Here is a 12144-nt window from a genome sequence, read left to right as displayed (position 1 = left end):
CAGAGAGCGGCGATGTGGGTGTCTCCGCAGATTACGTAGACAACACTTTTGACAGTTATTGCATTGTATTGAACCCTAACGTTTGTGCAGCTTCCCCCATGTAATTCTTCAGTGCAATGCATATTGCAGCTTGTAGATCGGGTGAATTTCGTTTTTGTTAACAATCTTCTGTATGGCTCTAGCTTGAAGTTGAAGAGTGATTGGGACTTTTAGCTTCTAGAAGATTGGGACTTCTAGCTTAAAAAACACCAAAAAATCAATAACTCGGCTGCGGCCGAAGTTAGCTTTCCTTTCTTATTATACCCGTTCATAGGGTATTATAATTGTGCTCAAAAGTGTGCAACGCAATGAACCACACACCTACGTCCCTATTATTGTTCAGTTTTATCAATTTTACCTAATGAGTCGATATAAGCTTATCCGCTGTCCGTTTATCTGTTTCTACGCGAACTAATGTTGTTGGGACTTGTGCCAGCATCAAATATTTTAATTATCCGCAGCCGCAGCGGTCCACTAATTGCCCAGATTCGTATGCGCTTTGTTGTTCTTTTGTAGCGTATGCACCGCGTCCCTCTATGTGGAGCTTCGCCATCCTCCTTGGTCTTTATCTGTCGTGGAGATCGACGGATTATTGAACCAATTTCCGTATTTTTTTTTTGGGAGTTCCATTCTCTACTTGGTTTATAGAAATTGAGCTAATTTTTGGAGCCACGAGTAGGCGGGAAGAGGTTCGCCCATCATGACATGATTTATTAGTAGATTCAATTGTCCTCCAAATCAGCTTTTCTGCAGTGCGCAGAAGCTTTACCAAAAGCTCCCAAAAGCGCATGCGCTATGAATAACACCAAAGCGCATGCGAAACAGGGAGAGAGCCGCTGCTGCTAAACATATTATCATTATTTGAATCCGTTTTATTTGTAGCTGCTTGGCCCAAAAAATATTATTCAATCTAAAGAAGGATTATAACTATAAAATCTATAAAGGAGAGTATTTGTAATAAACAAAAATAAAAATATGCATTAATATTTAAATTTCAACTTTATATTACAAAACAAATAATATTAGGAGAAAATAACTAAATAATAAATTCTTTGTTTTTTTTTTTCATGAATAAAACAGTCTTTTAACGGAAGGATACATATGTCCTAAAATTACAATTTTACCATTTGAACATAAGCAAAAAGGCCACAAAAGTGCACCACAGGATCGACTGAAGAACTTCAAGCAAGAAACCAGTGTAGATTTTTTTACATTAAAATAAAGATAAATCAAAAGACATTTAATAATGTCTGATATGGAAAGCGGAGATGAGGGAATCTCAGGATCAAGTAAGTTACGGTTTTATTACTACGGCCAATTATAAGTTATGTTTATATTGTAGAGTACAATATGGGAAATATGGAAGGATCACATAGAAACGACTTTGACACTACCAGCAAAGGTAAACGTGCATGATTGTATCCAAATATAAACATTTAATTTTGTTAAAATATTTTTAGTTGGCACTGGTGTGGAGCAAGAACTTGCTACTAAAATGCTTCAAATACAATCTAAACGGTTTTATCTTGATGTCAAACAAAACCGAAGAGGACGTTTTATAAAGGTTGCCGAGGTAAACATTTGCTGTATGATTGAAACCTATCTACCCAGAAAGCGGTTAAACTCTATTTTCCCTTTATATAATTTACAATCTAGCTAATTTTTTTTTCTGAAATTAATAATTAAAATTCAATATTTTATTCTTTTACATAAAGAGCTACATTTATCCATAAGGAGAGTTCAATTGGTATTTTACTGCTTAAAAAATTTAATTGGTAAAATTCACATTTTTGTAAATACTTGCAAAAACCATTGGCTTTTCTACACTAAGCCAAATCACTTCCGAGTTTTTAAGCCGATTTAGATGTATGGTGATGCCATGTATTCAAAATCGGAGTGCAAGTTTTCGAATAAATGTAAATGTAAAATAATAAAGTTAAAATTTATGTTTACCCTTCTGTCTCGACTCGGCAGCTACTATATAAGTCATTATAAAATATTTAGAGCCCTGCTGAGTATGCCCCTTTCTCCTGTGATGGCCTTAGTTACCAGGCTGCAATCCTTGCATTTTCCTCATAGAGTAAATATCTTTAAAAATGACACGTTGCGATCTTTTAGATAAGTGGATCGAAATCCAAATCAGCAGATCAGTTGGGAATCCCACAATAAAATATCATAGTTGAGCACAGTTGTGCTTGCAGGATTTTCGCATTCAAACGGTTCAATAGAGATTATTTTATTAAACTTCATTCATTCAAACCTTACACTCTCCTTTATTCTGGTCGCCGTAAACGCTTTATGACACTTTATACAATACTACTTGGTCCAAAAGAGGAAATATACTAAGTAAAGCTTTGCGAAGACTATAGGGAGGATGTTGATTCTAAGTCTCGTAAAGATGGAGCGGTAATTGGAAAAAATAAATAACGCTCGATCATGCCGCCCCCGGAATGATGGGATCAACATGATAGTGCTTGGAGGTGGCGATTCGCATTGGTAAGTTCCAGAGATGGTCTTCAGTTAAGCGACGCCAACTAGTCCATCTTCTGCAGCATTTAAATCGATTATGATACCCATCTTCCATTCTTTTGGGAGGAGCCGGTCATCCTTGATGACCGATAATGACAGTTTTGCAGGTTGGTTCTTTCTTGGCGCCATTTAAGATGTGCCAGTCCAAGCTCCATCGATGCCAGAATGGTCTTAATAGCCGTCGCATTATAGTTTTGGTCAAAAGTGTACAACGCAGTGAAGGAGAGATCCTCGACCCCATAAAGTACATATATTCTTGATCAGGAGGACCTTCTGAGTAAGCATGTCCGTTTGTCCGTATTGCCGTCTGTCTGTTTGTCTGTTTCTACGCAAACTAGTCTCTCAGTTTTAAATCTATATTTAAAGCTCAAACTTTGCACACATCCTTCTTTTATTTGCTGGCAGTAAATAAGTCGGAATGGCCGGAATCAGTAGACTATATTCTATATATGCCATATAACTGATTGATCGGAAGTGCCATAACATTTTTTTTAAGCTAGATGAAAATCTACGGATTCCATTTTGGGCAACCTTTTCGGATCTGCCAAATTTAATAAGGATTGTCCGACTATATCCCATAGCTGCCATGTAACTGAACGATCGGAAATGGCACAAGTCTGCTATTTTTATAGATTCTTGGGGCTGTTTCCTACATTTTATTAGAAAATTGATTCGATGAGAAAATTCTCATAAAAATCGACCATCTTTTTACGATCGGATATATATATAAAAATATTAGCTACTATCTAACTGCAAGGATATATCAACTACGGGGGCGGGCTCTGCCCGAAGTTAGCTTTCCTTTTTTGTTTCTCCTCCTCCTCTCCAAACATTCTCGTCTTCCCAGAACCAATCGGGACCGAACCACCAGAGGTCATGCCTGGCAAACTGATGAGGCATATGACCTCTCGAGGCACAATCGGATGGATTTTCCACCGAAGGTACATGTCCACACTTTGTTCCAAAACCTTGCCAATTCGTTTGGAGACATACATTTTCCAACGTAACGGGTTCCCTTTAGTTCTTTTAGTAGTTCCCTTTAGTAGTATGGACCGATGGAGGCATTCGTCCATTAATAAACGGAAAATAATAGCAAACGTGGTGGATGAAAATTGCTTTAGTAACTATTTTGCCAACACTACTCCTTAGAGTTCAATTGGAGAAATTATTATTGGCTTAGTGGGTGTGATGTAGTGGGGTTTCCTAGCGGGCGGTACGGTCAGTAAATTGGCAAAATTCGGCGTAAGAGATAAGGCAGGGCTGCATTTGCCTGAGCGTTATAGGAGTATCTGAAGCAGCACAAGTGTAGAACTTACCACGCAAAAATTTACGCCGTCTGAGCTGCTGCAATAAGAGTGAACCCATCCAGTAAAGGTTAACCATCCAAATCCTAGATTTTGGCCCAATTCGGTACCAAGTCTGTGGGGTGCAGTACGGGCCCTCATTCAGGGGAATGCAGGTCCTACTTGTGGTCCGTATCAAAGGAGCAACACTCGAAGTAGGTTGGGTAACGCGGGTTCTACTTGTGGTCCGTTTCACGGGAGCAACAATCGAAGTAGGTTGGGTAACGCGGGTTCTACTTGTGGTACGTTTCACGGGAGCAACACTCGAAGTAGATTAGATAATGAAGCTAGGTAATAAAGCTTTACTTGTGGTCCGTTTACACAGGAGCCACTCGAAGTAAGTTCGATGATCAAAGTTCTACTTTAAGTTTTAACGGATCTACTGGGCCGTTTACACTGGTGCCACGCGACGTAGATAGCTTTAAGAGAGTCCTAACTTGTGAACCGTTTTACAGGGTCACTCGAAGTAGGTTTATTTTAAGTGTCGTAGTTCAGACACTGAATAACGAGACGATTCACTTTTATTTCGCAACTATCTTTATTTCAGAAGAACAATTCTTATATAAGATGCTAAATAATACATAATTTAATCTAGGGAAGGTCATTGTTATGGACGTGCTAAAACCAATGTTAATGCCAGTGTCATCCACCTCTGAGTCTGCTGACTCTTGTATGTTGCTTGTATATTGCGACATGCTGATGCATATTGATTGGATCAAATTACTAAGTATGAATATAGGGTAGTAGGTCTTGGCAATAGGTCCCAACATTCGCCAACTCGCGCCAATTGACTCAGGTCAAAGAATGTGATGAGCGTCCACTGAGAGGATTTGATTGATATCCGATAGGTGGCCTCTATGATGGTTCCGGTCACGTTGTTGATAGGAGTGATGACAACAGGGTTACAGGCCTTCCTTTCTGGTAGTGGGTAGATGGGCAGTGATTGGTTTCCTTCTTTCTATTGTTGATTGGTAGCACCACCAGTCGATGTATGGCCCGTGTTATATTGCCGGATGATGGACTGCTATGATGCGTCCTAGGGGCCAGTTCAACGGAGCGATGTTGTCTTCTTTTATTATGACGAGATCACTAATCTTTACCGTCTTACAACTTCTTGTCCACTTTGACCGATTCTGTAATTCATGCAGGTACTCGTGGGTCCTCGTGGAATTCTTTTCGTAATTGTTCGAGGCGCATCCACCGAGTGAGTAACACTGTGCGCCGCTTTGATGGGTGAATATCGGGTGATGCCGTTAGAGGTTCCCCAATCAGAAAATGCCCCGGCGTTATTGCCGTGAGATCCCTTGGGCTGGAAGAGACAGATGTTAACGGGCGAGAATTTAGAATGGCTTCAATGTCGATCACTATGGTTTCAAGTTCTTCATGGGTTAGTGTGGCGGTAAATAACGTTCGTTTCAGTAAATGTTTTGCTGATTTTACTGCGGCTTCCCACAGGCCTCCGAAATGGGGTGCCCGAGGTGGTATAAATTTAAATTCTATGCTCAGATTCGCGCAGGTCTTATGTATCATCGCATGTGCCTCAACGGCGAATATTGTATCCTTTATTTCTGATAATTCGTTGTAGGCTCCAACAAAATTGGTCGCGTGGTCACTATAGATTTTCGATGACAATCTTCGTCGTCCGCAAAATCTCTTTAATGCTGCCAGGAAGGCTTGGGTAGTCAAATCTGTTACTACCTTAAGGTGTACTGCCTTTGTTTGAAAACAACAAAACACTGCTAGATACACTTTATGTGGTCGTTTTCCTCGGATTTTATAGTGAGTCCAAGATGGCCCGCAGTAATCCACTCCACAATTTTTGAATGGTCTATGTTGTTGAACTCGATCTGTCGGTAGTGGACTTATTAATTAATGCAAAAATTTTGGTCGAACTCGGCAGCATCTGATACAATGGCTGCTTTGCACCCTCTGGAGAGAATATCTGCAGAATTTTCCGTTGGTACCACATGTCTCCACCACTCTGGGTCTATCAGTTCTTGAAACTGGGCGACCCGGTTCGCTACAAACGTTTGGAGGAAGCTTCTAGGTTTAAGTTAAGATCGCTGCCAATACCGCTGCTAATAAGTGCTGCTAATACCGCTGCACAGAGTTCTAAGCGTGGTAAGGTTTGTTTTATTAGGGGGGCTACGCGTGCCTTTGAACATAGCAATCGTGTGACAATATTACCTGTCTTATTACATGCTCGTAAATATGCCTCTGCCCCATATGCTGCTTCTGATGCATCTGCAAACATAAATAGTTAAATGCCTCCGGATATATCTGCCGGGAGTGCATATGGAATGCAAATTCCCCTGCCGAGAATCTTGGAATCTTGTCAGGATTTGAACGTCACGTATGAAGGCTTGCCATTTATGGGTGATTTCTGAGCCCAGTTCCGTGTCCCAGTCGATCTTCAGCTCCCATAATTGTTGTATTCTTATCTTTGCCGTTTTTACAACTGGACCAAACAACCCTAAAGGATCAAAGATTTTCGCAAGTTCTGAACACACAATCCTCTTGGTGATGATTCCTGTGTCTTCTGTCGCCGCACGTTTTTGAAGCCAATGTCCGGGTGGATCCAAAAAACACTTCGCAGAGTCTTGACGGTTTCATGGTTCCATGGGCTTCCGTTTCCATAATATAACTTGAAACTTGCGGCCGCCTCGGTGTATCATAATCTGTTGGTACATTTTCCATACGTCTGATGTGAAAACATGTTCACTTTGAAATTCACTTCAGCAATTCACTTTGAACTGTTGGTCCAACCCGTAAGAGATTATTTAAACTCCTTCCACTTGTCGTCGTTGCTGATGCGTCAAATACAACCCGAAGTTTGATAATACTAATGTCAGGTTTTAGCACACAATGATGTGGAATGACATAATGGTTTGATGTTAATTGTTTGGTTTTTAATCTAGTCATATGCCCTAACTCCTCGTATTGATCCATAAATTGTACATATTGTCTCTGGAGATCAGGATCCCGTTGAAGTATCTTTTCCAAGGCGTAGAACCGCCGAAATGCCATTGGAAGGGAATTTCCCAATGTTTGTGGAGCTTTCTTAAATGGTAGACGAACACTTAATCTTTTATCTGCCCCCTTTTTTATATTTTCCATGAACTTCTCGTAAATGCTTAGGGCCTTTTGGTTTCCTTCGAGGGTGTCTAACTTCCAAAATTGTTCGAGCAAGCTCTCGATTCTTGGTTCTTCCATGGCTGATATGGCACTGCTCATGGGTGGATTTGTTTGTACCACAGATCTGGTTCTTTCTGGTCCGGATATAATCCATCCTAACGGGGTCCGTTGAAGCAGTGACTGTCCTTGCCCTAGGTTTATATGTAGCGGCTCGATGAGTTGTGGGAGATATTCTGCCCCGAGCAGCAAATCGATACCTTGTGGCTGGGTGAAGGTGGGATCTGCCAAGCGAATTTCTGGTGGAATGTTTTTCGGGCGCAGAATTGGTTCAGATGGTTGATTTGAGATGACTTCTGGTAGTTGTTAATGAAAACATATTTAGTTTTACTCGAGAGTTTGCTCGTTTTGTGCCTCATATGCCCTTTATGGTAATGTCGGTTGGTGCTGATAGAACTCCTAGTTTATTTGCCAGTTCCTGAAAAATTAAATTCACTTGTGATTCGGAATCGAATACTGCGCGGCATTTGTTTCGGGCTTCGATAAGACCTTGGACATCCACTTGGGCGGTTGCGAGTAATACATATGGTGTTGTGATTTGGCTGGTTGTGGAAGCGCTTTTTCGCGTAAATGTATAATGCAGCATTGTGTGATGATTTTTTTTGCAAACGTGACATGAGAACCTAGATTTGCATGTATTGATTGTATGGTATACGGATAAACAGTTTGTGCAGGCGTTCATCCTTGTTATTCTTTGCATCCTTTCATTCGGAGTCATGTCCAAAAATTTTGGGCAGGTTTGAAGTCGATGATTTCAACTGGTGCTTGAGTTGATGAGCGAAAACCGTTATTGGCCGTTGTCTTTTGTAGCGTAACTTGGCTGGATGCATGCCGCTCTAGTTGGTTAAGCATTTGTTTTAATTATTGTCGACTGGTTGGGTTTAAGATGGCGAGTTCTACACATGATAGAGTATGAGAATCTAATTTCTCTTCAAGAATGTGTATCAGGATCCCAGCGATGCGGAATTTTACCGCATCGCTATATTTTTGATTGTGAACCAATTCCGTAAAGATGTCGCAGAACCGGGGCCACTTCAGATAATTTTCGTCAAATTTTGGAATGTCGACTGGTGGTATTACAAATGGAGATGCTATCACGGGTTTTTGTGTTGATACCGAAGTCGATTGTGATTCTTCGCTCAGAAACGAAAAGTATTCTGCTCGTACAACCTGAAATCTGTCATCGGTGTGTCCATCATTTTTTAAGGTTGGTTCCATGTCAATGAGATCATGGAATCCTGTAACGATTTCCCTCCATAGCTCCTTCATTCTGATGTTGTGGACAATTCCCGTCCTTCGGTGCGGTTGCACAAAAAGTCTTCCATATCGACTAACCGTCCTTTATGTCTTCGTTTTAATGATGTTAATTGAGGGTCTTCTCCCTCGTTTCCTCGTGATTGAATCTTTGGCCAAGATGTTTTCCTGTTTTCCGGGGCCTTTGTGACGGGCCTAACCCTGACAGGTTTTTCTAGCGCTTTGGCTTTTGTGAAATACTCATTTTCCGGACTTAGTGCTAGCTCATGGAGCTTGGCATCATTGATTTTAAACTGGGTCCATGAGTGAGTGAGCTTTTTGAGTCTCTCCTCGAAGTATCCTTCCTTGAGCTTTCGCTCTGCGGAATCCTTAGTGAAGTTTCTTATTAGACTTTACGGCTATGTTGCTTTCAATTTGCTCATCAATGAGCATTTGGATTACGGGGTCTGATTCTGATCCCATTGTTGCAATGTATCTCTCCCCTCTCTCTTTTTTTTTTTTTTCGTTGAGTTAAATTGCGTTGAGGTTTGTGTTCAAGTTGTGATCCTAAAGGATCACGTCGGGGTCACCAAATGTTCGTCCGTAGAGCGTTATGCGGCAACTACGTCAAACTTGAACTCACGGGAGTAACGGTAGGTCCCGGAGTCGTAGTCAAAGACCGTAAATAGTCTTGACTAAATTTACCTGGATTCTGCAGGGGACTGCTAGGGTTGGCCAGACGCTTGCTGTGATCAGGCTGGAGTTAATGTGCTTGAAGTCCTGGGGTGGTTTTCCTCAAGTACCGGTGGTATGGTGGTTCGGCTGATTCCTTATCGGCCGGTCCTACTGGCGGTCCGTTTCACGGGAGCAACACTCTAAGTAGGTTAGATAGCGCGGGGTCTACTGGCGGTCCGTTTCACGGGAGCAACACTCGAAGCAGACTGGTATGCCGCGGGGTCTCCTCGTGGTCCGTTTCACGGGAGCAACACGAGAAGTAAGGAGGTGACGCGGATTCTACTTGTGAACCGTTTTACACAGGATCACTAGAAATAGGTTGATTCTAAGTGCCGTGGTTCAGACACTGAGTAACGAGACGATTGACTCTGATTTCGGAACTCTCTTTATTTCAAGTTCTGGACGTGCTAAACTAAGGTTAATGCCAGGGTCACCCACCTCTGAGTCTGCTGACTCAGATTGTTTGTTCATGTACTGCTTGCGCATTTCGGCTTAGCTGGCTGGTTTTTACTTGCATCGGTCATTCTTCCCGCTGATATGCTGCTTCTGCTTTTGGCGCCGTCTACTAGTGCTGGGTTAATAGGTTGGATATAGTTTTATGCTTATTACTAATTGTTTATAGGTGAGAAAATCGGTTAGTGGGTTTGTATATAGCGACATGCTGATGCATATTGATTGGATCAAATTACTAAGTGTGCATATAGGGTAGTAGGTCTTGGCACTAGGTGCCAACATTCTCCCCCCCCATTGAGGTACTCAATAATAGGGGCTGTACGTTGTTGTTGGACCGTCTTAGTGAACCGATGTGTACCCTTGCGCTAGAAAATATTGTGTATCTTAAAACTAATTACTAAAAATCTAAAGTTACTACAAAAAAAAATTTTGAATAATGTGGGTGAGATCTCTACCAACAATAATTCTATCCGACCTGTTGTCTCCTTCGCCTTGTTGCGCGCCCTCGTAACCATTCTCCTTGGGCATCCCATGAAGTACTACACCTTTTTTCTGGTTGGTCAGTGCGCATACAGGACTCTTGGTCCTCTCTTGACCTTGCTTCTTGCTCCCTTTCGGAGATGCATGTTACCCATGCCAGATAGGAGGTGACTTCTACTCCTTGAATTTCCTTGGTTACTGGCCCTTTCACTCTGTGCTCTTCAGTTGTGAGTTGACAACCTTGGGCTTGTGGATTGGGGTCCGTCTGCGGCTCTCCTTGTTGATCTTGTCGTGGCTCGTTAGCTTCTTGTTGATCCGCAATGAGTGGGGAACTATGTACTCTTCCGGATTTTACTATTTGCTCCTTGCCGATGCATGCAATCAAACTTTGTCGTGGCTCGTTAGCTTCCGGTGTCCAAGCCGTCGTATTACCGACGACTTGTTCTACCTTGCTATTAGGAGCTGATGCCGGTCGCACTGGCCCCATCACAATCCATCCAAGCGCGGTATTTTTTAGTAGTGGTTGTCCTTCTCCCAAATATGTCTGTTGTGGCCTCATAAGCTGGGAGATGATTTCGGCGCCCAACAACAGATCAATATTCTGGGGCTGCGTAAATTCAGGATCGGCTAAGCGCAACTGAGGTGAGATATTTCTTGGCGCTTGAATAGGGTGGGATGGTTGATTGGGCATTATTTCCGGTAGTACAACGACGTTGATTTGATCTTCGAAGTCAGTGGTTAATGATGATAGGGTCACCACAGCCTTTTTTCCTAATCTTGTTGTTGTTCCTCCCAGTGCAGCGATGTTCAGGGTTGATGGCTCCAATTGTAGTCCAAGTGTGTCAGCCATCCTTCTGGTGATTATGTTAATCTGTGATCCAGAATCTAGGAGTGTGCGGCATTGCTGATGGGTTCCGGCTGGGCCATGTATTGCCACTTGGGCGGTTGGTAAAAGAACGGTGGGCTTATCTGTAAGCAGGGCTGTGGCTGAACACACCCATCGTGATGAACTGGATCGAAGTGGAGCCGCCGACGTATTTTTCTGCATTGTTACTTGACTGGTTGCCTGACGCTCAAGGTTTTCTAACATCTGCTTCAGAGATTGTCGATTGGTTGGATCGGTGACGGCTAGTTCTAGAGCTGACAGCGTGTGTGGATCCAATCTTTCCTCAATGATGTGTATCAAGATTGGGTCCCAGTTGTCTGTTGACACTTTGAGTGCGTCGAGAGTGGCGACCGTTCGGAGCACGGTATCATGTAAGCTGCGCAGCTGGTCCGCTGATCCATTTGTTCTGGGGTGTCCGAAAAGCTCTTGAATTGCGGATTTAATCAACAGCCGTTCATTGTGGTATCGATTCTTTAGTCGTTGCCATGCATCCTGGTAACTGGTCTGTCCGCCAACCGACGTTGCGATTAGGTTTTGTGCTTCACCTGTTACATGATTCTCCAAATGACGGTATTTTACTGCATCACTGTAGTCTTGATCGTGGATGCATTCCGTAAAAATTTCGTAGAATCGTAGCCAATGCCGGTAGTCTCCGTCAAACTTTGGAATTTCTACTGGTGGTATTACAAACGGAGGTGCAATCGCGAGTTTTTGTGTTGATGCTGAAGTTGATTTCGATTCTTCGCTCAAAAACGAAAAATATTCTGCTCGTACAACCTGAAATCTGTCATCGGTGTGTCCATCATTTTTTATGGCTGGTTCCAGGTCGATGAGATCATGGTATCCCGTGACGATTTCCTCCATAGCTCCTTCATGTGTTGTCTGACGTGTGTGGACACTTCCCGTCCTTCGGTGCGGTTGCACAGCAAGTCTTCCATATCGTCTAACCGTCCTTCATGTCTTCGTTTTAATGATGTTAATCGAAGGTCTTCTCCTTCGTTTCCTCGTGATGATTGTGCCTTTGGCTCGAGATTTTCGCCTGTTTTCCGGGGCCTTTGTGACGGGCCTGACACTGATGGGATTCCATCCGAAAATATTGCTTCATATTTTTTCACAAGCTCTTCTAGCGCTTTTGCCTTTGTGAAATACTCATTCTCAGGACTTAGTGCTAGCTCCTTGAGCTTGGCATAATTTGGCAATATTTTCAATGAGCATTTGGATTACGGAGTCTGATTCTGATCCTATGGTTGCTGC

General features: G+C 42.5%; 1 protein-coding gene across 2 annotated transcripts in view; it reads left to right on the top strand.

Moving 5' to 3' along the window:
* Positions 1-12144, top strand: part of LOC6505482 (transcriptional activator protein Pur-beta) — a 505448-nt gene that overhangs the window by 164572 nt on the left and 328732 nt on the right. For both annotated transcript variants that reach the window (XM_014904427.3, XM_044717615.1), the window contains exons 2-4: positions 1120-1328; positions 1382-1441; positions 1500-1612. In XM_014904427.3, coding sequence (XP_014759913.1) covers positions 1286-1328; positions 1382-1441; positions 1500-1612 — 216 coding nt within the window. In that variant the 5' untranslated portion in view covers positions 1120-1285. The remainder of the gene's footprint in view (positions 1-1119; positions 1329-1381; positions 1442-1499; positions 1613-12144) is intronic.

The sequence above is a fragment of the Drosophila ananassae genome, assembly GCF_017639315.1.
Source record: "Drosophila ananassae strain 14024-0371.13 chromosome 4 unlocalized genomic scaffold, ASM1763931v2 tig00000054, whole genome shotgun sequence".
Taxonomy (NCBI): Eukaryota; Metazoa; Arthropoda; class Insecta; order Diptera; family Drosophilidae; genus Drosophila; species Drosophila ananassae.
Note: the sequence above shows the minus strand (reverse complement) of the source record. Positions and strands in the feature narration are given on the sequence as shown.